The 25845-nt window shown below is 37.7% G+C and overlaps 1 protein-coding gene across 4 annotated transcripts in view; it reads left to right on the plus strand.

Moving 5' to 3' along the window:
- The window catches only part of R3HCC1L (R3H domain and coiled-coil containing 1 like), a 105407-nt gene extending 80245 nt beyond the window's left edge, over window positions 1-25162 (plus strand). For all 4 annotated transcript variants that reach the window (XM_025397955.1, XM_025397953.1, XM_025397954.1 and 1 more), the window contains 5 exons: window positions 11358-11533; window positions 14695-14765; window positions 15669-15764; window positions 16267-16407; window positions 24357-25162. In XM_025397955.1, the coding sequence (XP_025253740.1) occupies window positions 11358-11533; window positions 14695-14765; window positions 15669-15764; window positions 16267-16407; window positions 24357-24424 (552 nt within the window). In that variant the 3' untranslated portion in view covers window positions 24425-25162. The remainder of the gene's footprint in view (window positions 1-11357; window positions 11534-14694; window positions 14766-15668; window positions 15765-16266; window positions 16408-24356) is intronic.
- The last annotated feature ends 683 nt before the right edge of the window (window positions 25163-25845 follow it).

Genomic DNA, 25845 nt, shown 5'->3' on the forward strand with positions numbered 1-25845 from the left:
AGGTGACTCCTAAAATTAAAAATCCCCCTTCTGAGCTCTGTTATATTTGTTGCATAACATTTTTTCCTCAGAATCAGCATAGAAGCCAGCAGCATTTTAATTTCTGATCCTCTTTCAAAACTGGAGAAAGGTGAACAGTTCTTGGCCTATATTGTCAGTACAAGGAAACTTTTATTTAAGGATTCTTGTCTGAAGATTCAGAGATTCCTAGTATACCTTGCTCTGTCCTTGACAGTGCTTGTGTCAGTGAATTCCATGAGAGATGGCATGTGGAGTATGGTTAGGGCATTTTTTAATTTGTTAGGGTTTATAGTAAATCATAAAATTTTAAATTGATTTTCTTCAATAGAAAGTGAGTTAACAAGCAGTTAAGTGGAAGAGAAAAACAGAAATGAAGGACTTGAATAACCTCACCTACATAATTGAGAATTGATTATATGGGTTAATGTGTAAATAGATTTTTGAAGCAACTGTAGTAATTTTACACCACCAACTTGTACCCAAATCTTGTTGTCCTTGTTCCTGTAACCCCCAGTGCCTCTCATTTAAATTTGTTATACCTGTAACTGTAAAGTGGTTTATTATGTTTAATTGTGTTTAATTAAAAGTACCCACAAAAATGTTCTTATTCCTATCTTCCAAGATGAGCCAGAATTTATATTATAGTCCTTGACATATAAGGACTCAGAACTAGAGCTTTATCCTGTCTTAGAGATAGAACTGCACAAGTCATTTTTAAAAAGTGGAATGTTACTGTTTAAAATGATTTCTGAAAATAAGTCTCGTTAGTTCCACAAGACTGTCAACTCCTTAAACATGGATTCAGCAGTCTAGCCTACAAACTAGGCTGGCCCCTTCTTATTTTACAGACGAGGTAACTAAGACCCAGAAGGGTTGTAGCTACAGTAAGTTAATGCCCGAGTTGGCATTAGAATCTGTGCCTCCTGGTTTCTAGCCCTTTGTTCTTTCCATGACATTAAGCCTTTGTCTCTACCTGACAGGTCTCAGCCAGTCAACAGATATTGAACAAATATTCTGTGCCCAGCGCTGATCCTAGTGATGTTGGGGGTAAAAGAGAATGATAACAGTAAGCAGTGTACAGTCTTGTGGAACTAATGAGACTTATTTATTCTCAGGAATGACTAGAAAAAAAAGTATTCTATTTCAATGAATTGGAAATGCCTTTGATTGTGAAATATACCATTATTTTATGTATTACTAAGATAGAAAAAACTTTGACACAGTGCTTTTCCCTTAGAATTTGAATTTTATACATATTGAAACAACTCTCCTAATTGGACATAAATTTTTTTGTCATATTTCATCTTCATACATAAAAAATGTAGTAAAATAAATTGGTTAAGATTTTCCTAATACTTCACGTTCACAATCCAACTCTTTCTAATAATTTCTTGATTCAGCCACTGATATTGATGCTTTTCTATTCAGTGTCATTCATTTTGCCATTAAGAACTTTGATGATGCAGCATTTCTTAATACATAAAAGAACCAAAAATCTTAGTTGCTGGATTCTTAAGACACCTTTGCACTTATGTAGAGCTGTTCTAATATCTGGAATTTTCCTTCACATTACTGACCACCCTTTCTGCCAGTTTCGGTACTGTTGCTTCTGATATGCAAGTGCAGGGAGCAATAACAATATGTTGATTGTGATGCGTCCTAATGTCAGTGATATTAAAATGTGAAAAAAAGGATATATCTTAGAATTGATGAAATGTAATATATATCCAACTGCTAAGTGTTAGGAAATAGCAATATAGGAAAGGAAAGATCACCAAATTTGGAGTAAATTGGGAAAGAAGCATCAAGAGGAGTTAAAGATTGAAGCTGGATCTTGGGAGAAGAAGGAACATGAGCAGAAAAAGCATTCCAGGTTGTGAGAACAGCTTGTGAAAAATACAGACTCCTTCCAGAATCAAGTCCTGAGTTTGTCACTATCAGAAGTACAGATGATTTATTTTGAAATTTTGTTTTCTTTTTATAATTTATTCTGAATTTTCTTCATGATTTATTAACCAGGGCAATTAAAGTTGATTGGTAAAGGTAAAGAAAAAAGTATCAATTCTTTCCCCTAATTTTAGAGTGCCGTTTAGAATCATTTAAAAAATATATGTTGTTACCTGAGCATGGTAGCTCACACCTGTAATCCCAGCACTTTGTGAGGCCGAGGCAGGTGGATCGCTTGAGTGCAGGAGTTTGAGACCAGCCTAGGCAACATGGCGAAACCTCATCTCTACAAAAAATACAAAACTTAACCGGGCGTAGTGGCATGTGCCTGTGGTCTCAGCTACTGGGGAGGGTGAGGTGGAAGGATCTCTTGAGCCCAGGAGGCAGACGCTGCAGTGAGCCAAGTCATACCCCTGCACTTCAGCCTGGGCCACACAATGAGACCCTGTCTCAACATACATATATTTGTTGTTGTATAAATCAAATAAGTCTTGGGTTTTTTTTGTTCATCTATTTTTTAGGTGGTGGGGGTTGAGACAGTCTGACTTTGTTGCCCAGGCTAGAGTGCAGTGGCATGATCTGAGCTCACTCTAGCCTCAAACTTGTGGGCTCAAGCAATTCTCCTGCCTCAGCCTCCCGAGTAGCTGGGACCACAGGTGTATGTCACCACGCCTGCCTAATTTTTAAAAAATTATTTTTTGTAGAGGAGGGCTTTTGCTGTGTTGCCTAGGCTGGTCTTGGTTTTTGGCCTCAAGTGATCGTCTGACCTCAGCCCCCCAAAGTGTTGGGATTACAGGTATGACCCACCACACCCAGCCTAGAATAAGTCTTGTTAAGCATGCATTTGGACAGAATAATTAACTTGAAGCATGTGCATTTTATTCATTCTGTAAATATATATTAACTGCCTAGTTTGCAAGATAATATGATCAATGGGGGAATATAGGAATAAATATGACATGTCAGTTATAGTTGTATTTAAAATCAAAATGTTGGTGAGGAAATTGAAACTCCATTCTTCCTTTCCAGCCTTATTTACTGGAATAAGGTATTAGTTTGCTAGGGCTGTCATAACAGAGTTTTATAGTTTCAGGTCTTATGTTTAAGTCATTAATTCATTTTGAGTTGATTTTTATATGCGGTAAGAGATAGGAATCTGACTTCATTCTTCTGCATATAGACATCCAGTTTTTTCAGCATCGTTTATTGAAGAGGACGTGCTTTCCTCAATGTTCTTGGTGCCTTTGTCGAAAATCAGTTGGCTGTAAATGCGTGAACAGAATAGGGTTCTCTATTCTGTTCCATTGGTGTGTGCCTGTTTTTATACCAATACCTTGCTGTTGTGGTTACCACAGTTTTACAGTATTTTTTGAAATCAGGTAGTGTGATACCTCCAGGTTTATTCTTTTTGCTCAGCATTGCTTTGACTAATTTTTGTCTTTTGTGGTTCCATTCAAATTTTAGTATTGTTTTTTCTATTTCTATGAAGAATTGTCGTTGGTATTTTGATAGGGATTGCACTGAATCTTTAGATTGCTTTAGGCAGTACGGTCATTTTTACAGTATTAATTATTCCAATTCATAAGCATGAGATGTCTTCCGATTTGTTTGTGTTCTCTCTAGTTTTCTTTAATCAGTGTTTTGTAGTTTTCCTCGTAGAGAGCTTTTGCCTCCTTAGTTAGATTTACTCCTAGGTATTTTATTTCATTTTTTGTATTTATTATAAATGGGATTTCTTTCTTAATTTTTCTTTCAACTAGTGTGGTGTTGGTGTATAGAGATGCTGAGTTATATTGGCTGACTTTGTATCTGGTAATTTACTGAATTTTTTTTTTTCAGTTATGAGAGTTTTTTGGTGGAGTCATTAGATTTTTCTGTAAGATCATTTCATCTTCAAAGAGATACAGTTTGACTTTCTCTTTTCCAATTTGGCAGTTCTTTATTTCTCTTACCTGTTGCTCTGTCTAGGACTTCAAGTACTACATTGAGTAAGAGTGGTGAATGTGGACATTGTTGCTTTGTTCCCGTCCTTAGAGGAAAAGTGGAAAGCTTCTCCCATTCATCATAATGTTAGGTGTGAGTTTGTCATATATAGCCTTTATTATGTTGAGGTATGTTTCTTCTATTTCTAATTTGTTGAGGGTTTTTTTTATCATGAAGGGATGTTGAACTTTATCAAGTGCTTTTTCTGTATCTATTGAGATGTTTATATGGGTTTTGACCTTCATTCTGTTGACGTAATGTATCACATTTTTTACAAAAATCTTCACCAAAATACTAGCAAACCAAATTCAACATTAAAAAAAAAAAAAAAGATATCATGATGAAGTGGGGTTTATTCTAGGAATGCAAGGATGATTCAATATATGCAAATCATATAATGATTTCACTATGGTTAGTCTAGCTGGTGTTTCATTGATTTTGTTTTTTGCATTAAAAAAACTTTTTGTTTCATCGATCCTTTGTGTTTTCTTAGTCTCTCATTTAGTTCCACTGTTACCTGTATTAAGTCTTTCCTTTGACTAATTTTGGATTTGGTTTGTTCTTGATTTTCTAATTCTTTGAGGTGCTTCATTAGGTTGTACTGATGAGAATGTATTCTGCAGTTGTTGGATAAAGTGTTCCAGTAATGTCTGTTAGGTCCATTTGGTTTACAGTGCAGTGTAAATCCAGTGTTTCTCTGTTGATTTTTCTGTCTAATGATCTGTCCAATGCTGAGAGTAGGATGTTGAAGCCCCCAACTATTATTGTATTGGAGTCTATTGCTTCCTTTAGATCTAATAGTATTTGCTTTATATATCTGGGTGCTCTTGTGTTGGGTGCATATATATTTACAATGTTATATCATCTTACTGAGTTGATCCCTTTATCATTATATAATGACTTTCTTTGTTTCTTTTTTCTTTCTTTTTTCCTTTTTTTTTTTGGAGACAGAGTTGGCTCTGTCTCCCAGGCTGGAGTGCAGTGGCATGGTCTTAGCCCACTGCAACCTCCACCTTCTGCCTTCTGGGTTCAAGCAATTCTCTTGACTCAGCCCCCTGAGTAGCTGGGATTATAGGCGCACGCTATTATGCTCAGCTAATTTTTGTATTTTTAATAGAGACAGGGTTTCGCCATGTTGGCCAGGCTGGTCTCGAACTCCTGGCCTCAAGTCATCTGCCTGCCTTGGCCTCCCAAAGTGCTGGGATTACAGGTGTGAGCCACCATGCCCAGCCCTTTTTAAAGTTTTTGACTTAAAGTCTGTTTTATCTCATATAACTATCCCTGCTTTGCATTTGGTTTCTGTTTGTGTGGAATATATTTTTCCATCCTTTCACTTCTAGGCAATATGTGTCTACAGGTGAAGTGTAGGCAGCATATAGTTGGGTCATGTTTATTAATCTGTTCAGCTAAATTATATCTTTTAAGTGGAGAATTTAAAATGGTTAAATATGGTTATTATTGATAGGTTATTATTGATAATGGTTGTTATTGATAGGTAAGGACTTATTCCTTTCATTTTATTGTTTTCTGTTTGTTTTATGTATCTTTTGTTTCTTTCTTCCTATCTTATTTTTCTTTGCAGTTTGATGGTTTTCTGTGGTGGTAACATTTGACTTCTTTCTCTCATTTGTGTCTGTTCTGCCAGTGGGCTTTATACTTTCATGTGTTTTTATGATGGTAGACAGCATCCTTTCACTTCCAGGTGTAAGATTTCCTTAAGCATTTCTTGTAGGTCCAGTCTCAAGATAATGAATTCCCTGTTTTTGCTTGTCTGGGAACAACTTTATTGTTCCCGTCTGATGGGAATTCCCTTCTATATATCCCTTCTATATAACTTGAAGGTTTTCTCTTGCTGTTTTTTAGAATTCTTAGTCTTTGACTTTTGACAGTTTGACTACAGTGTGCCTTGGAGAAGACATTTTTGGGTTGAATCTATTTGGGAATCTTTGAGCTTCCTATATTTGGATGTCTATATCTCTTGCAAGACTTGGGACATTTTCAGCTGTTATTTCATTAAATAGGTTTTTTGTGCCTTTAGCCATCTCTTCTCTGGAACTCCCAAAATTTAAATATTTGTCACTTTGTGATGTCCCTCATTTCACATAGGCTTGCTTTATTCTATTTATTTTCTGACAGGGTTATTTCAGAAGGTCTGTCTTTTAAGTTTAGAAATTCTTTCTTCTGCTTGATCTAGTCTACTGTTGCCCTCAATTGTGTTTTTTGTTTCATTCATTGAATTGTTCAGTTCAGGATTGATTTCGTTCTTTATGAACTCTAACTCTTAGTTGAATTTCTCATTGAGGTCATGAATTGTTTGTCTGATTTCCTTGTATTATTTATCTATGTTTTCTTGAATCTCACTGACCTTTAATATTTTTGAATTCTTTGTCAGGCATTTCATAGATTTCTTTTTCATTGGAATGTTGGTGAATAATTACTGTGTTCTTTTGGAAGTGTTATGTGTCCTTGCTTTTTTATGTTTCTTGTGTTCTTTCATTGGTATCTGTGCATCTAGTATAATAGTCACTTCTTCAAATTTTATGGATTGGCTTTCATAGGGAAAATACTTTTTCCTATAGATATATCTATTCTTTTGGTTGCGTCCAGCACTTTGGTTTTGATTCTGGGTGGGTACAGAAGCATAGTTTCTGTATGATTTCTTGGGCTGTAATCAGTGTCATTTGTGTCTGAGCTTCTCAATGGCTTAGGCTATGGTGGTTAGTGGAAGCTGTAGTAGAACTTTGTTGGAGATGAGGACACCAGGTAGAGGCCAGTCCTTGGACAACAGCAGGCTGAGTGTGCTGATCCTTAGGGCTTCAGGCAGCGTTCTGTGCACCAAAGGTAGTGAGTCTGGACAGGCTGATCCTTAGGCCTCCAGGCAGTTTACTTTGGTGCCAGCAGTGGCAGCAGTGTGCTGGGTGAGCAGATGGGTCCTTGAGCCCCTGGGCAATGTGTTTTGGTGATGGTAGGAGCAGCAGTGGGCTATCCCTCTGGCTCCCAAGCAGCACGCAGAATGCTTATGCAGGTGGGGGGTTGGGGTGGGTCATTCTCCAGGCTCCCTGATGGTGCACTTGAGTGCAGGCTGTGGCGAGTGGGGTAGGCTAATCCCTAGCCCTCAGACAGCGTGCTTGGGTGCCATTCGTTGTTGTAGCAGTGGAAAGCTGTGTAGGCTCATCCTTAGGCCCCAGGAAGGTGTGCACGAGTGACAGATGGGCAGGTCTGCTTTCAGGTTCCCCTCATGGTGTGTGTGGGTGCCAGTGGCAGCAGCTAGGGAGGGCATAATGTAGCATGCATATATGAATATATATAAATAAATTTTGTCTGTGGGGAATAATTGGCATGTGACTTCAGAACTTCTTGTATTTTCCTTTTATATATTGAAGAACTAAGTATTAAATAAACAGAATACAAAAAATAAAAACTCAGTGATGCATGCCTTGTTGACCTTGTGCTCTTTCCCCTATCCTTTTATCCCTCTGCAAATAGGCATCGGGGCAATAACATCATTACTAGTTGGGTAATAGTTTATAGACTTGTTTTCAAGACCAGACTGCTAGGCCCTAAGTGTCTTCAAACCCTCTATTTCAGGAAGTTAATTTTGATTTAGTTGAATGGTTTTATGGAAGCTGGTTGTGCATATGAAGGAATACTCACATATCATTTATGCTTTATAAATAGCAACACAGACCACTATTTAAAATCCTAAAAATATTTGTGATTCATAACTCAAAATTGTTTTCTCTGAATCATTTGTAAATTTTCCCTTGGTTTATAATAGATAGATCAGAATGAATGAAATTCTAAACCTCTACCCTCTGTTTTTGCTGTATCAGACATTCTTAGCCCTAATAAAAAATATTATGAAGGTTTGACATTGACTCTAGGAGGGATTGCCCAAATACATGTGATTCTTAAGGTAAATGTTTCTGTTGTCTACAGTAGAAATACAATGCAAGTCACAAATGTGAACCACATGTATAATTTTGAATTTTCTAGTAGCCATATTAGAAAAGTAATAACAGGTAAAATTAATAATATATTTTAAACTAGTATGTTCAAAATATTTCAACATGTAATCAGTATTAACAATTATTAATGAGATATTTCTTTTTGTATTAAGTCTTGAAATCTAAGGGGTATTTTATACTTATAGCATATCTCAATTTGAACTAGCCACATTTTACTTATTACATAGCCACATGTGACAGGCAGCTACTGTATTGGATAGTCCAGGCCTACTGCAAAAGTGCATAATCAGTACATCAGATTGTAGAGCTTTTTCTTAAAGCTTTTTCTTAAAGCTTTCCATACTGCCGTGTCTCATCCCTCTGTGTCAGTGGTCCTATCTCCCCATCCCTCTTCACAGTCTTTCTCTGCCTCACTTCCATCTTCATCCCATATTATCCTCTCTTTGACACTTTCTCCCTTTTATGCCACATATCCTCTCCTTCTTTCTGTCAAGTTCTCTTGCATGTTTTGCTGAGATTCTTAGGAGAGAAAGTTCCATTAACAGTATGATATCCTACCTCCACACAAAAAAATGTGTTACTGAGGAAATGTGAGCTGATCCCAACAATATCAGTACCCTGGGGGAAATGAAGTTCTTCCTCCTCTGGGAAAAGTTAGGAATCTCTAGTGATAGTGGATTCTGAGTGATAGGGGAAGAACTGATCAGAAGTATGTAACTCGTAGCCTTCATTTGTTTCATGAAATGTAGAATAAGAATTATGGTTTTTGCTATTATTAACAGTTTTTAATCAGTGTCAGAAGCCAGATGTTTAATAGGTACCTCAGAAATGAAATATAAGTATACAAGTTTAGCTTTGCTGACTAGGTTAGAGCAAAGGAGCATAATCAAATTTTCTTACCAGACTATCCTGTCGTTTCTTTCCTTTTTATACCCCCCCCCCTTTTTTTTTTTTTGATACAAAGTCTTGCTCTGTAACCCAGGCTGGAGTGTAGTGGTACAGTCTTGGCTCACTGCAGCCTCGACCTCCCGGACTCAAGCTATCCTCCAGCCTCAGCACTCCCACTCCGAGTAGCTGGGATTACAGGTGTGTGCCACCACATTCGGCTAATGTTTTGTAATTTTTGTAGAGGCAGGGTTTTTCCATGTTGCCATGTTGCCCAGGCTGGTCTTGAACTCAAGCAATTTGCCTGCCTGGGCCTCCCAAAGTGCTGGGATTACAGGTCCGTGCCACTACGCCTGGCCTATAACATTTCTTAGGATTTATATTTCTAAGATATTTTGTGATTTACATTGTATCTTTCACAATGTATTATTTAGCCCCAGTTTATAAATGTACAAACATGCAGTTCCTTGTTTTGTTCGGGTTTTGGAAAGTAACTCAAAGTCAATGCAGAAAATGAAGAAAACAATTTTACAATAACCTCAAAAAGAATAAAACATTTAGGAATACATTTAACAAAAGAGATATAAAACTTATACTCTGAAAACTGTAAAACATTGTTGGAAGAAATTAAGGACTTAAAGAAATGGGAAGACGCCCCATGTTTATCTTCTGGAGAACTTAATATTGTTCACATATTTCCTAAGTTGATTTACATATTCAGTGGAATCCCAGCTGCCGGGTTGGCAGAAAATTTTTTGCAGAAATTGACAAGCAGATCCTGAAAATCTGTGGAAATGCAAAGTGCCCTAAATAATCAAAAGTGATTTTGAAAAGAACAAAGTTGGAGGACTCAGGCTTTATAGTAAGCTTCTTGATTTCAAACAGTACTATAAAGCTACAGTAATCAAAACAGTGTGGCACTGGCATAGGGATTGAGTTGCAAGTTATCTCAGACTCCTTTTGTCCCTGGCCTCTGAGTTATTCCAAACTGTTAACACTAATCTACTCTAGATGTTTAAGAATTTATTAAAAGTTTAGCTGATATCTTCTTGGCCCACTTATGTGGTGATCACTTCTCCCAGTGGTCTGCCAAAGGCAAAACAGTTTATGTATTCTGTTTCTCTTTGGGAGAGACTTGTCATTATATGGATTTTAAGATAATCAGTTTCCCTTGTTATCTTACAAACTCAGCTCTCTGGTAAACTCAAGAAAAGTTATGATTTTATAGATCAGCTGGTCTTTTCTCTTGTTACGGTGGGAAGAACATTCTCTTCTGCTTTCTACATCCTAAGCAGAGTGGAACTAATATGGGGTTTGGCATGTAACAGACTTAGCGCTTGGTTAAAATTGGTTTAAAGTGGGTTGAATTTACTGAATACTTATGTGCCAAGCAGTATGCTAAGCATTTGCCATATCATCTCCTTTAGTCCATGCACTTATAGTGTAGACATTGTTATTATTCCCATGTTTTACATGTAAAACTGAGGCTTAGTAGAGAAAAGGAACTGGAGTACAGGAATAAATAATAGTTTTTATTGATATTATCCAAGTCATCTTCCTCCTTCTCCCAAAAAAACTCTTGAATCCATTTTTCAACTTCTCCAAGGAAAGGAGATATACATTCCTGGCATTGCAAGTTCTTATTTTCCTCAGTTGGTGGGAAAAGAGACACAGTATTAAAACCAGAGAAAGCTTGAAGGGACCTCCTTGAACTTTTGATTAACAGAGAGAGAGAGAAAAAAAAATTATCTTAAGGATCTGGTGGCTTTGGGTCATCAGCAGCGTCTAGGTTTTATAACAGGTGAATGACAGAATGACTGTCATGGCTTTGCTGCCACTTTTCACTTTCCTGTTTTCTTTCTTTTGCTTCCAGTGTGAAGTTCAACTTTTTTTATAGGGTGGTAGAATTTTAATTTGTTACCTCCTTTATTGATTCCTTCACTAGCCTGCTATATGCACATTCCTTAAGGTAGGTCTCGTGCTAAGGACATTAAGTATAACTACTTGTACCACTTAATTTGTCTCAACAAATGTCTTTGTAAGCTGTCTCCTCACCCTTTAATACATTCAACAAAAAGTGAAGTAAAAAAGTTTTTTTTATTTTTATTTTTTAATTTTCTTCATTTTTGTTCACTTCCAGAAAAGAAACTATGATATGAGCCTGGTCAGTAAGCTCAATTAAAACAAATATTATTAATTAATCTCTTCAGCTATTATCTGAGCATCAGTTTCCAAGATGTACCATTTATAACTCACCACAGTATTCAGTCTGTGTTTTCTCGTATGCTGGTTAGAGATGCAAGTTGAGTTTCATGCATTGCCTGTCTGCTGGAATTTTAACATTTCTTCAACTGTTCCATATGTATAGTATAAACTGGGTGATAAGCACCTGATCATTATTGTATCTATCAGTAGAATTAATACAGAGACTATGCCAAAGGTTGAGGAATAAGAACATGTAGAGAAAGGGAGGAGGATTGTTTATATATAGGAATATATTTTACAATAGCCAGGTTTAATGTAACCAGCACTTATGTACTTCTTCCTTTCTAGTTATCAGGGAATACAAAGGGCAGAGAGAGCATCCAGGAACCTAGATTTGATTACTACAACCATGAAGTTCCTGATATTGACCTCAGTGATTGTGAATTCCCACATGTCATTGAAATTTATGACTTTCCCCAAGAATTTCGTACTGAAGACCTTCTACGGGTTTTCTGCAGTTATCAGTGAGTATGCAAATGATTGTGGATGTTAGGGAGTGTGAGATGAAGTCTTTAAAAAATGTTTTCTGATAAATCATCTCTTGTTTTTCATATCCCCTGTTTTTCATATTTTAGCATCAGGCTGGTTTATTGTCTTTTCCAGGTCCAGTAGAAACTTTCTATATTAAACTACTGTTCTAAGTTCCTTAAAAATGTCAGATAGCCTTTCTAGCCCCCATTTTAGCATTTAAGAAGACTGTCATCAGTGATGACTTCATGGTGCATTTAGTCCATTGATATTTATTGTAATTGTTGATATATTTGGATGTATTGTCAAGTTGCTTGCCATCTTTATGTGTTTACTTGTCCCATCTTTTTCTTTCTTGCCGCCTTTTGGGGTCACTGCAGCCTCAACTTCCTGGGCTCAAGCAATCCTCCCAGCTTAGCTTCCCAAGTAGCTGGGACCACAGGTGTGTGTCACCATGCCCGACGAATTTTTGTATTTTTTTTGTAGAGACAGGATTTCACCATGTTGCTGGGTTAGTTTCAAACTCCTCCGCTTAAGCCATCTGCCTACTTCAGCCTCCCAAAGTGCTGGGATTAGAAGTGTGAGTTACCACGCCTGGCCTCAACTAAGTTTTTACAAACACAATAACTCTTCTTTTTTATGCTCTGCACCTGTTTCATTGGTTTAATTTTATTTAATTCCATGGTGAAAATATCAACTCACACTGATATAAGTGGGTTTGAGAACACTTGCCCTAACCCTTGGTGTGTGTATAGCTGATACTTATATAGGAGACGTTAAAAGAGTTAGAAGTATATACCTCTGTATATTTAGCTTACAAGAAAAAATAAGCTTCAGGAATAAAGAGATGATAATCTAGAAAGAAAGTTATTAAGAAGATTTTCAGGGTCTGGAAGAAAATCAGTATCAAGAAGGATTATACTTTAATGTTTCAGTCCTGATATTTAAAATGAACCAGGTCTGTAGTGTGATATAACAAATTTAAATTTAAAATTCACCTTGAATATGTAAGATTCTGTTATAAGTCAGGGTATAGCCCTTAACTTTCTCTTAAAGGATAAGTAAATATTTTAGACAGCTCTGCCATTGTTAAACAGAAGCAAGCAAAAACAGCACATAAATGAGCATGGCTGTAAACTAAAACTTTATTTATAAGAACAAGTGTTCTGTTTTCTTTTTTTTTTTTTTTTTTTTTTTTGAGACGGAGTCTCGCTCTGTCACCCAGGCTGGAGTGCAGTGGCCGGATCTCAGCTCACTGCAAGCTCCGCCTCCCGGGTTCCCGCCATTCTCCTGCCTCAGCCTCCGGAGTAGCTGGGACCACAGGCGCCCGCCACCTCGCCCGGCTAGTTTTTTTGTATTTTTTAGTAGAGACGGGGTTTCACCGTGTTAGCCAGGATAGTCTCGATCTCCTGACCTTGTGATCCGCCCGTCTCAGCCTCCCAGAGTGCTGGGATTACAGGCTTGAGCCACTGTTCTGTTTTCATATGAAGTTCTACAACAGGCAAAACCAGCAGCCATGTACTTGTTTAATCAGTTAAACGTAATTCGGCGGGGAGCATCAGTTCTATAACTAACAGAAAGAAAGGGTGAATGGATCCTGGAGGACAGTTAATCTCTGCCATAAACTTTAAATGTAGAGTGTGTAGGTCAGTCTTATTTATTAGAATTAGGTTTAGATCCAGTATCAGAACCTGTTCAACATAAAATTCATAATAGATTTTTTAAAAGCAGTCAGAGGGATCCAATCCCATTAGAACTACCTTAGACTGTCATAAATGATGATTCATAAAACCAAGGATCATTTTGTTGATGTCTAGAATTTCGTGAAGATTAGTTAACTCTTATAAAACTATTTACTTCCCTTTGCTTTGTTTCTTGATAATCTCACCTGCAAGACCATTTTTCTATCAAACTTAAAAACATTCTCCAAAGAGAAAAATTTTAAAGGGTTATGAAATTTTGAAGTAGAAAAGGCCCTCTGGAACCCATCTGTGATTTATAAAAATGAAAAAAAAAAGATCATGGTGCAAAAGCCTGTAATAATGCCTGCGAGTCAAATTACAGAGTCAGCTTCATGTTTTAATCACCATCTTCATCAATATTAATATTGATGAACATTGCTATTAATAATAAAAGTAATGAACACCATTAATTTATTAGATGCCCATGAAGTGCTCAACACCATCTTCTTTGCCTTGTCATGGATGATCTCATTTCCATTTTCACAACAGCTCTGTGGGGGACATACTTTGCTCATTTTTACAGATGAGCCAACCTAGCTTCAAGAGAGGTTAAACTTGCCCAAGGTCTCAAGGTGGCAGAACCCTGAGTCCATGAGCATTTTTAAGCTCTTAGCTGAAAAATGTAACTGTTATGTCATCATCCTGACATTCCTTGTGCTCACTAGGTAGCTCTTCTCCAAAATAAAAGTGTTTCTGTAGTACTTAAATGTTCATTCTTTTGATCGTTTCTAATCTGGTCTGATATTTCTCTTATCATGATTTCTTTCATCCTGAATTTTTCTGACTTTGCCACACAATTCTTTCCTATATTTTTCTTATTTTTTTAACCTCCCTTCTGCAACAAGTGAAGAACAGATCAGCCTCTCTGATTATAGTTGCCCCCTTTTTTCCCCATTACTTGACTTTTTAAAAAAAAAATTGAATGACATCTTGCAGTATAATCTCCCCTACCCCATTCTCGCATTCTGTTTCTGTCTCTGTCCTCAAGGACAGAGTTTACATTTGCATTAAATCCAGGTGACCTTCCCTGCCTACCTACTCTTCTTATATTCTAACCCTCCTCTGCTTCCTCTTTCCATTTCTTCTCATTCCCTGCCCATAAGAATGTCTCTTGTAAATAGTGCATTAAATACTTCACATCCCCAAGGGACTTGTGAGGATTAATTAGTTGATGTCTATAAAATGGCTGAGAACGTAAAATACTCCTGGGTAGTTCTTTATGATGGTATTATTGCTTTTAAAATTCAATGGCTTCTTCTGTCCTCCAAGCTGTTTTTGGTGTCATTATCCCCATTCCACCTGTGCACTCGTTGAGTGTTTCTATCTTGTGAAATGCTTTATGAGATTCTATTTGTGAGATGTTTCATAAAAGTAAATTTTATTTTAGGAAATAAAATTTTTTTTGTGTGTTGCAGAAAGAAAGGATTTGATATTAAATGGGTGGATGATACACATGCCCTAGGAGTATTCTCCAGTCCAATTACAGGTATTCACCCAATGGCTTTCAATCTTCCTTTCTTATTGTTCATTTTCTCATGCTACTTTTTCTATTTCCCTTCTATTTGAGAAAGTTGGCATTTTATTCAGCCAGTGTAGGTAATAGGACAGATAGTGGTTTTTTTGAAGTAAGATACTTTGGTACCCATTCTCCTCTTTATGTTAGTCCAGTGGTATTTGGAGAGATAGAGTCAACACCTTTCAAGGTTATTTGTACACATAACTGTCATGATAGTACATAAACAGATTAAGATAGAGATTGAAGAATCCAATGGGGCTAACTCTTACAATACTGGTGATTTTTTTTTTCCCCATCCCAGACAAGTGAATTTAAGTAACACTTTAACCTGTCTAGTGAGAAGTTATAATACATACTCTCTGAATATATGATTGGGCCTTTTTACATACATCATTGGCCTCATGACAGATCTGATGCAGAGGCATTCAAAGAAAATAGAGATATTAAAATGTTAGTTCCTATCTGAACCACCTAGAATATGGGTCTGCAAAATTATTATATAAAGGACCAAACGGTAAAAACAGTATTTTAGGCTTTGTGAAGCATCAGTCTCTGTCACTACTTAACTCTGCTGTTGGAGCAAGAAACCAGCCATAGACAATATACAAGCCAAATGGGCATGGCTCTGTTTCAGTAAAATAATAAAATTACTTTGTAAATAAATATAAAAACAGGTGGTTGGCTGCATTTGGTCACAGAGCCATAGTTTGCTGATACCTGATCTAAAATAATTACTGCCTCTAGATCTTAGTCTTTTTTGCTTGCTTTGAAAAAAAAAAGCATAACATCTAGGAAATAATAAGAGCCATCCCTAGTTGTTCCTTTGCATCACTGTACTTCATGTCTTCTGCTTCCTTTTATTCCTCTTTGCAGCTCGTGATGCGTTGGGTATTAAACACACCATGGTGAAGATTCGTCCCTTGTCACAGGCCACAAGAGCAGCCAAGGCCAAAGCTAGAGCTTATGCTGGTGAGTCTATAATCTCAGGGTCTTTTCTTGCTGATGGTGGTATTATTATTCTTTCCAGCAGTTTTATAGCATCCAGACATCTAAAGACATATCACTTTTATTTTTAGTGTTAAAAGAAGTATGTTTTTAAGAAAAAATAAATAAAAGAGAAATGACCATGTTGGAAATATGGCATCTGAGTGGCCACTTGGAGAGTCTGAGAACTAACGGCAGGCAATGCAGCAACCAGTTTCTGATGACATCCCTACCTAGTTTACCTTTGTGTTTAACTGCCTGATAGAGTCACTGTAAGATACTGTGTTAATGCAGATAATGAAGCCAGGGTTGTTTGTGCTTTGCCATGTTAATTTTCTCTGATCGTCATCTATCAGGCTTGTATTAATTACTGCTGATGCAGCCCTTGTTAGTCTATTTTGTATGTTAATTACTGAGTTAAATCACTTGAAGCTGGAGTGCTCTCTCTTCTTTACTCCCTCCTACTCCCTTCCTTTCTTCCATTCAGAGTTCCTCCAGCCAGCAAAGGAGCGTCCTGAGACTTCAGCAGCCCTAGCCAGAAGGTTAGTCATCAGTGCCCTTGGGGTTCGAAGTAAGCAGAGCAAAACCGAACGAGAAGCAGAGCTCAAGAAACTGCAAGAAGCCAGAGGTGAGCTGAAAGGATGGCGTTCTTCTCTAGTCCCTTTACAGCTCACTATAAGGCGTGTGTTTAAAAAAAAAAAAAGAATGAAGCCCATTCCATTTTGTCATTTCTGTTTCCTAGAAGCCTCCTAAGTGTGTAGAAAGTCTCATGCCTTACGTTCAGGAGAAGACGTTTCAGGATTTGTCTGCCTGTTTCACACACCAAGACGTCCTAATCCACGCTCCTACTGTTGTTTTCCAAGAGATATGTTTGGTCTTCTCAGCCCATCCATGGCTTTTCCTACAGTTTTTCTCTGAGAAAAATTTTCCTGTGAAAACTTACAGTGTCCTAGGCAGAAAACATTTGCTATGGTTTTACTGGGCCACGATTGCCATGATATTGCCCTAATGTTATCAAATGGTTTAGATCTGAGGTAGAAGACAAATTTAGGAAAAACCAGCAACTGACATTGATGATAACAACTGTAGGAGGTATTTTTGTCTTTTTAAGGCAGTCCTGAGTGGCTCCATTAGAGTACATCTAGATTTACCTGTCTTCTGATTATTTTCCATTATCCAAGCGTTCTCAGAAAAATATTTCCCCTGATCCACAAGCAGAATTTTTATTTTCTTATAGTTTGGGGTTGAAGTTAAAATCTCTCTGTCTCCTCTACAGGCTGTTGAATTGTATGTAAAGGCTTGGGACTCTGGTGTGGCCCTTAATTACTTTTTATCAACCTTCAGGCTTTAGACAGTCTCATTGCCTTAGCCCACAATCCCTGGAATCTGTGAAGGCAATTTATTCTGAAAACTCCACTTACCGAAAAGTAACTTCATTTTTCCATTAAACGAATTGAAGTTTCAAACTCCTTGTTTATTGCTGGCCTAACAAGGCCATTAATACTTCCTATCCTCTCTGCTTTGGTGATAGCAGGCAGCTTGCAGACTCTCAGCTGCACTGGCCAGATAACCAGTGACAGAGTGTGTCATGGCAAGTGCTAGAGTTTCAGAGTTGAACCCAACTAATTTTTGAAACCTTAATGACTATAATGAGGCAGTTTTGATGTTTTCCAATCATTGTTTACTCAAAGGCCTCCTACGGACTATAGAAACATAACTGGGTTCCTTGGGTTTTTATAGATGGCAATAACAGAACTAGATTAAAGATGAATGTGCAGTGTCCTTAACCCTTTGTTAATTGGTTGTCTCTGAAGAAAATTATTTCTGTGTGATGACAGTGATATCTATAAAAAGGGATATGACTCTTTTTGCCATGTTATCATCCTTCTCTGTGGGTGTATATCACCTGTATCTCTACAGATCCTGCAACAGTGGTTTTGCGTGGATATCATCTTGAGTATTCCCTTTTCTTTCTCTAGGCGCATCAGCATGCAGCTCCACTTGAAGTATTTGTTTTAAATGTCTGGCTATACAAAGGACATTTCAGTGATGCAATTAAAATTGAGACTGTTGACTAAGTGGGTACTCTATTGCTTTCCTAAAGAAGGCCTTTATTTGTGAATAGAGACCCACTGTGATAAGTTCCTCCTACCTATTGGTGCTGAGGCTGTATGGATTATAGAGGACTCTTCCTTTATTATGCTCCAGAGTGCTACCATTCTTTGTATCTGAGGAAATGCATCTGGAAAATTTCCTGATGTATCTCTTTCTGGCCTCTTTCTGTGTTGGGCAGATACTTATATGCTTGCCTGCATGGAGCCCAGGCTTTAAAGATTTTTTTTCGGTAGAAACTTTACTGTTTTAGGTATTAGACTCTGGAATCGCACTTCCTGGGTCCACATCTTAGGTCTGCCATTTACTGTCTCTGTGACCTTGAGAGGGTAGGTAAGTAACTTACTTACTCTCTGGAGGCCTCTGTTTTTTCAGACTTAAATGGAACTCAAGCGAGTTAATCCATGAAGGATACTTAGTCATCTTCAAAAAACCATAGGTACTCTCTTGCTCCTGTTTCTGCAGGCCTATAATGAGTTATATGATAAGTGTTAGCTGCTATTGTTTTTGTTAGTAATAATAGTAGTATCATTATATGGTGAATCCAGCACAGATTTCAGTGCATACTTTTGTCATTAATTACTCTTTTTATTTTAAAATCCCTATAATCATCTATTAGCTCCATGTGGCATTCACTGAGCACCTGCCCTGTGCAAAGCATTGTGTTCCCTATTTAGGAGAATTAGAAAGGTGGCAAGATTTTGTTCCTCTCCTTAAGCCTTACAGTCTAGTGGAGATAATCTGCCTTGAGTAGGGAAGAAAATATGTTCCTCTTTTGGGCATTTTAAGCAGTTGTTTTTCCTCTCACTTCAGTTCTGTAGATTTTAAGATTAAAAACCATAAATGATTTTTGTTGATTAAAAGGACAGGAAGGAAACTCCATCATAACTTACAGGTTATGATGATTCTGTGTTATGATAACTCTGTGACCAATGATACCATCTTGAGTTTAGAGCTGACCCAGAGAAGTTAAGTAACTGGCCTAAAGTCACCCAGCTGGTAAACTGAAAGAGAAGGCATCTGAATCTAGGTACCGCTGATTAATAAAACCCATGCTTCTTCTGTAATACTGTAATCCCTCTTGAAGGACTTTTGGAGTTACTGACATTTTTTCCCAGAAAAAAATACTTACATAAAACATTTTTTAAAGTCTCCAGGAATAAAATATGACAAACTTCTTTATTATCTGTACCAATGGTTAGCAGCTTTTCACTCTCAGAAAAATCTTCCTTAGGTCTGACTTAAATCTGCATGATAGTTTAAACCAGTGTCCTCTTGTTTTTTCCTTAGTAGAAATAGAGAATATCTGTGTACCGTTTTGTTCTAACAACTTTAACTATAAAGATCAGGGGCAGATTGTTTAGAAATGAGGAAATCTGGGCTCTAATAGAGCTTTTGCCATTACCTAGCTGTGTGGCCATGGGCGAGTCAGATACCTCTCTGCACCCCCTGGTTTCCAGCAAAGTGCAAGTACTCCTCAGCCTACCTAATCATGGAGAATGTTTTGAGCACAGAATAAGTTAACATATGTAAAAATGTTTGGTAAAGTGCTTTACAAATTCAGGATACGATTATTGATATGACTGTTAAGAATTTAATGTTCGTTATAATATGAGCTTGTAATAACAAATATGTATTATATACTGCTACTCTCCATCCATTACACATGGCAGATATTGTTAAATCAGTCATGACATTCTTGGTGAGTTTTACATGACCATTGCCAAGGGATCAGAATTAGCATGGGAATTGAAATCTGTATATCTTCCTGTTATAATATGCTATGATAATCTCCCAGCCTTTCTTTCTCCCACTTGAATAGTTCTGCTGTCTGGCAACAGTGCCTGGTACATAAAAAGATGCTCAATACATGTTCATTGACCAAATACATGGATGACATTGGTTACTCTAATTTTTCTTTGTAAATCTTGACTCTATTCTGAATGCTAAGCCCTCCATGTTTTTCTTTATAAAACCTAGAGTGTGAAACCTTCCTAATTAATGAATTTTGAATTCGTGATTTTGAGTTTTAAGTACTTTTCTGCTACATTTTTCACTCTACTTTGATTATTTATTTATTGAGACAAGGTCTCACTTTGTCACCCAGACTGGAGTGCAGTGGCACGATCACAGCTCTCTGCAGCCTCAACCTCCCAGGTGCAAGCAATCCTTTCACCTCAGCCTCCTGAGTAGCTGGGGCTACAGGCATGTGCCACCATGCCGGCTAATTTTTTCCTTTTTGTGGTGATAGGGTCTCTCTATTGCCTAGGCTAGTCTCAAACTCTTGGACTCAAGTGATCTTCTGCCTTGGCCTCCCAAAGTGCTGGAATTACAGACCTGAGCCACTGTGCCCAGCCTAAAACCACATTTTAAAGACGAAACTCAGGGCTGGGCATGGCGGCTTACTCCTGTAATCCTAGCATTTTGGGATGCTGAGGCAGGCGGATCATCTGAGGTCAGGAGTTTGAGTCCAGCCTGGCCAACATGGTGAAACCCTGTCTCTACTAAAAATAGAAAAATTAGCCGGGTGTGGTGGCATGCACCTGTAGTCCCAGCTACTCAGGAGGCTAAGGCAGGAGAATCACTTGAACCTGAGAGGCAGGCGGAGGTTGCAGTGAGCCGAGATTGTGCCATTGCACTCCAGCCTGGGCAACAGAGCAAGACTCTATCTCAAAAAAATAAAAAACAAAATAAAGACCAAACTCAGGAATGTATATACAATTTTCCCATGTTCCACTCATACAAATATTTGATTCCCACCTAAAACTGGACATAGATATCATTATCTTTCAGAATAAGCTACCTTCTTACTTTCAAAGCCCGCTACAATTTTATTTATTTTCATTTTATTCTTGAAGGTAGGTGATTAATTGGCTGGTTCTGAAAGCCCATCTTTTGGGTCACAGGCCTGAAAGGCAAAGTAAGTAAATAGTAATCTGCTTACCTAGTTTAATTAATTAAATCATAAAGAACTTCAAACCATCTCTATAAGATAGTAATAAATTTAATCATAGTTGATACCTTATGAAAACCCTTTTTAGACTTTCCATTACTCTGCCTTAAAGGGCAGTGCGGCATTGCTGATTCATAATCTAGGTCTTAGGGTATTTTCTTGGTGTCTTTTCTCCCCTGATGTCTGAAGTTCATTTCTAACTACATTTTTTTTTTTCATTTTAATGCGACTTTTTTTCTGTGATGTAGCATTTACTCATTTTTTGGTGTCAATTGCTGTTTATTAAACCTACTACCTTTGCCTAGATCAGAGATGAAAATGTTAACCTAGGACTAACTAACTGACCAGGTCACCAGCTGTTGCTAAAATAAATAGTACATGGTTCCTTGTGTTGACACTTAATACATTGATAATTATTCCACACTCTAGAGTTAAATGCCCCCTTATTGGATTCAGACTGTATTTTTCCATATATTATGATTATATAAATATTTGGTAAACTTAAAATCTAAAACTTTTCTAAAATTAAGAGGTTAGATTACTTCTCCTTGAGCTACTACATCTGTCCCTCTATAAAAGAAGGGAATAAGATTCGTTTGACCAGACGTGTTCTTCACGAAGCATGTTGTCTCTTGTTCTGTAGGTGACTACAGTAGATTTTGTGATTATTTTTCATAGACCTAGACCTAGAAGTAAATTTTGAAAGTCTTTAATTTACATCCTCTGTCTTTGCCTTTTTTAAAACATGACACCAAACTGGCCCTTTTATAATCTTCAGTGCTTCACATTCTCTTATGTAAAGTCTTGACTGCACTGTGATTGCAGGCAGCTCATTTAATATAGTCATTTCTGTTGATTGATTTATTATATTGGAGAATGAAAGTTTTCAGGGCCAGCCGATGTGAATGTTTTAGGTCAATCACTTTGTGCTGAATTTTCTATTTTTTCTTAATTCCTTGCCCTCATGTCTACTGTTGGACTTTCTCTTGATTGATTCTTTTAATTATTGGAGGTCAAGTTAGTAGGAGCTTTCTTTCATGCAGTTTATCAGCTATTATCTGCTTTCCTTTCTCTTTAATAAAGGGACATGTTTCTTTGTCTTTCTGTTCATATAGTTTTTTTCGTATTTTTTCCCTTGTAGATATTTCAGATGTCAGGATAGTAGAAGGTGTGTTGGTGAAGAATTAAGGATCTGGGTCCTAGATTCAGTTCTTTCACTGGCTGTGTAACCTTAGGCAAGTCATTTCAGCTCTCCGAGCTTCTGTTTCCTTGTCTTTAAAATAAAGAAATTATTATTTCCTATCCTGACCTACATTTCTCTATTCTATTCATGTTCTTGTATTTCTAAATTTACACCTCCCATTTTCACTATTTCTTTGTGCTTCTCAATTTGTCTTCCTACTCCTACTAGTTTTTTCATATGGCTTACCATTAGAATCTACTTACTTTTATTAGAAAGTGTTAGGAAATGTTTCAGGCTGGGTACAGTGGCTCATGCCTATCATCCCAGCACTTTGGGAGGCTGAGGCGGGCAGATTACCTGAGCTCAGGAGTTCAAGACCAGCCTGGCTAGCATGGCGAAACCGTGTCTCTACTACAAATACAAAAAAATTAGCCGGGCATGGTGGCACATGCCTGTTACTCAAGAGCTACTCAGGAGGCTGAGGCACGAGAATCGCTTGAACCCAGGAGGCGGAGGTTGCAGTAAGCCAAGATCACACCACTGCACTCCACCCTGGGTGACAGAGTGAGACTCCATCTCCAAAAAAAAAAAAAAAAAAATTCAGAATTCTGAACTTTCCAGATTTTAGAAAGCTAATATGGTATCTGTGTCTTATAACACCAGAATCAAGACACATTAATATTTCTGCAGCAGAGTGTGTGACTGTTCACATTAAATGGGATATGTTAAGACTATAAATGGCTTCGTATCCTTTCAGGTTAGATTTGCCTCCATCAATTAATTTTGGCCCCAAGCTTTAAAGAAAGCAATAACTTTGTTTTCAGAATTGTTTTGATTTTGGAATTGTGTGTTATGGGCAGTCATATTTTTCTACTGCTCTTGGATCTCTTCCGTCTTCTCATATTACTCTTATGATTTAAGTTTCACACCTTATTGAAAAATTGGAGTTCTAATAATTTACTTTTCTGGTTTCTTCATTTTTCCTTGGGATATAGAACCAGATTTTGATTGCTTTCATCCATTGCCTTTAGATCCCCTCCTAACTTCTCCATGTTTGTAAGAATCAAGACCATGCTGCCTTCCTAAGAAATTCTGGAGTCCTTTAGACCAGCCAGTTATCCTTTGTGTCTCCTAGGGAACCCCAGTGCAGTTCAAGCCTGCCTCAGTTCCAAGGCACTCTACCAGCCTTCATTCAGTTTGCAATTTGCAGACCACTGTTTTTTGGCTCAACTTTGCTGCTATATTCAGATAATGCCACAAGATGGTGCCCAAATAGCAGTGAATTTCTTTTTCTCATATTTCCAAGTGCCAGTCAGCTTCATAACCAACTTCTTTGCCCTTAAAGTATAGTCAGATATAGGGTAGGAATGTTGTAAGGGATTCTGCTGATGAGGAAAGATATATCAGAATAGCAAGTGTTTATTCTAAATTCATCTCGATTTCTGTAATCTCCCTGATTCATGACTTGCTGAATCTTATACAGGCATTATCAATTTGGAACAATAAGAAGGAAACATTTAGGCTTACCATCTATCATGTAGGCTTATCACCATTTTATGGTTTCAAGATAAATGACTAGCCATGCAATTGGAACTGGTATTGTGGCACCTAAAGGAGTGCTTGAGTCACCAGATTGTTGTATGGTCCGTATTTTCTCAGACCTTGGTGAAAGTGTTAAATGGAGAACCAAGCTTCCATATTAAAAATTGAAGATAGATTATCCAAATTTGTATATTTTTTGTTTTTAGAAATAGTTTTAGTTTTCCATATTGTAATTGTATATTCCAGAAGATTTCTGGCTCCTGGAAGTGCTCTGAAAATACTGAAATTTGGTTTACCTCTGAAATATTTTTTCAATAAAGTTGTAGAGGGGAGATATGAGTAAAGCCCAGGGGCTACCATTTCCATTTAAGCAACAAAATAGAATATCAATACATATCCTTGATACCTATTGAAATATTTATAAAGATCAGTAAGCTGGGAATAATGGGCAATTGTGTTGAAGCACTAAACATAGTTGAAAAGTAGAATTTAAATATGTATTAGCAAGACTGGAATCTGAGTCCTACTAGATTCTGATTTATTCCATATACTTCTATTAGCCTCAGATATTTTTTATTATATAGTAATAAATGTAATGACTTATAGTAGTATCATTTTCACTTACAAAGCACTTAGGAAGTTAAAGGAATTAACTCTTGGAATCAGGTAAGAGAGACCAGGATATCCACTTGTCTCATGATGAAAGTTTGCCTTGTAATTTGGATTAAGGGAAAGTCATTGATTATATGAAATAGACAACCATGGTTAACACTGCTCTTATTTACAGAGAGAAAGCGGTTGGAAGCCAAGCAACGAGAAGACATCTGGGAAGGCAGAGACCAGTCTGCAGTTTGAACATCACTCAATGAAAAGGATAATTCCATGAATCAGAAAATGTTTCCATAGTCTTCAGATAAGAGGATCCTTCCAGAGCTCTGTGTACATGCAGATGTGCATGTTAAAGAGATAAAGTGATCGAGACAAGGACTGACTGGGTATAGAAGGAAGACAGACTCCTGTCTTTACTCCTAAATGCAGTGCTTTGGAATCACCCTACTATGATGGGCATAGTAGGGAGCCATCAACTAGGAAGAAACGTGGGAGATGTGAATTCCAGGAGTCCCCTGGACAGGGCAAGTCATGTTAGTGTGGGTCACACTTCCAAGATATTTAAAGCAAATGCAAAGTAGAGCAGAGGATTCAAACCGCAAGAACGGGAGATTTAGGCCATGCAAAGGCAGAGCATTCCTTAGTACCTCACAAAACAGAATAATACTGAAGGCAGAGTAGGGGGTGGATAGAGAGTGGTTAGTACAAAGAGACAGAACAATGTCTGGTTTACTTGGCCTACACAGAATCTACACTGCTGGTTCCAGCACTCCAAAGTTGGTGAACTACAGGAGATGTGGGTAGTTAGACTCCAAAGTTTATACTGAGCTCAGTGCCTGGGACCGTTCCAGCTGTACTGCAGCCAGGGGGGACGCCAGCTTCATTCCTCAGAGTAAACCAACCTTGGGAGCTGTGTGCCAGTTCCAGTGTAAGCAGTAATACCATGTTGTAAGAGCGGACATTAAAGCCCATTTTATGACATATCACTGTGGCGTTTGTTGGGTTTTGTCATTCCAACAAGAAATAGGAGAGGAGCTTTCTTCTTATCCTCATGCCTATAATGCTGTGCATAGGTTAAATGGATCTGTTGTTTTTCTTGAATCCCAGTGAGTAGAGAATTGATCATCTCTCTGCCTCAGTATACTACAAAAGTGATTATCCTGGGACTGGTATCTGGTAGCTCCTCTCCCCTTCATATCTTCCTTGTGCACCCTCATTCCAACCTTTTTCTTGCCTTCTGCCATCTCTGCAACTCTGATACCCTGAAGAAGACATGTGGCACGCCAGCGTGTTCTTGGTATGATCTTCTCAACCTATGCCAGAGGTATTTGGCAAGCAGTACCAGACCATCCATTACGATGACAAGCAGCCAGGATAAAATAAACACCTCTGGGCACTGAGAGATTTCCTAAAGGATGTGGACAAGTCAAAGCCATCAACTCAGGCTTTGTCCATCTCATATCTGCATTCTCAGTGTTTTTGGAAAGTAGTTCCGTGCTGAAGAAATGGTAGCACTAGACCTTAGGGTGCCGAGGTGGCAAGAAATAGTGGCTCATTGTGCTTTCAACTAGGGCAACAGCCTCATGTTTTAATGATTTAGTGCCCATGACAATGATGGATTATTAGCATTATCTAGAACATGGTGGAGTAGGGCTCTATTCAGATGT

The sequence above is a fragment of the Theropithecus gelada genome, chromosome 9, assembly GCF_003255815.1.
Source record: "Theropithecus gelada isolate Dixy chromosome 9, Tgel_1.0, whole genome shotgun sequence".
NCBI lineage: Eukaryota > Metazoa > Chordata > Mammalia > Primates > Cercopithecidae > Theropithecus > Theropithecus gelada.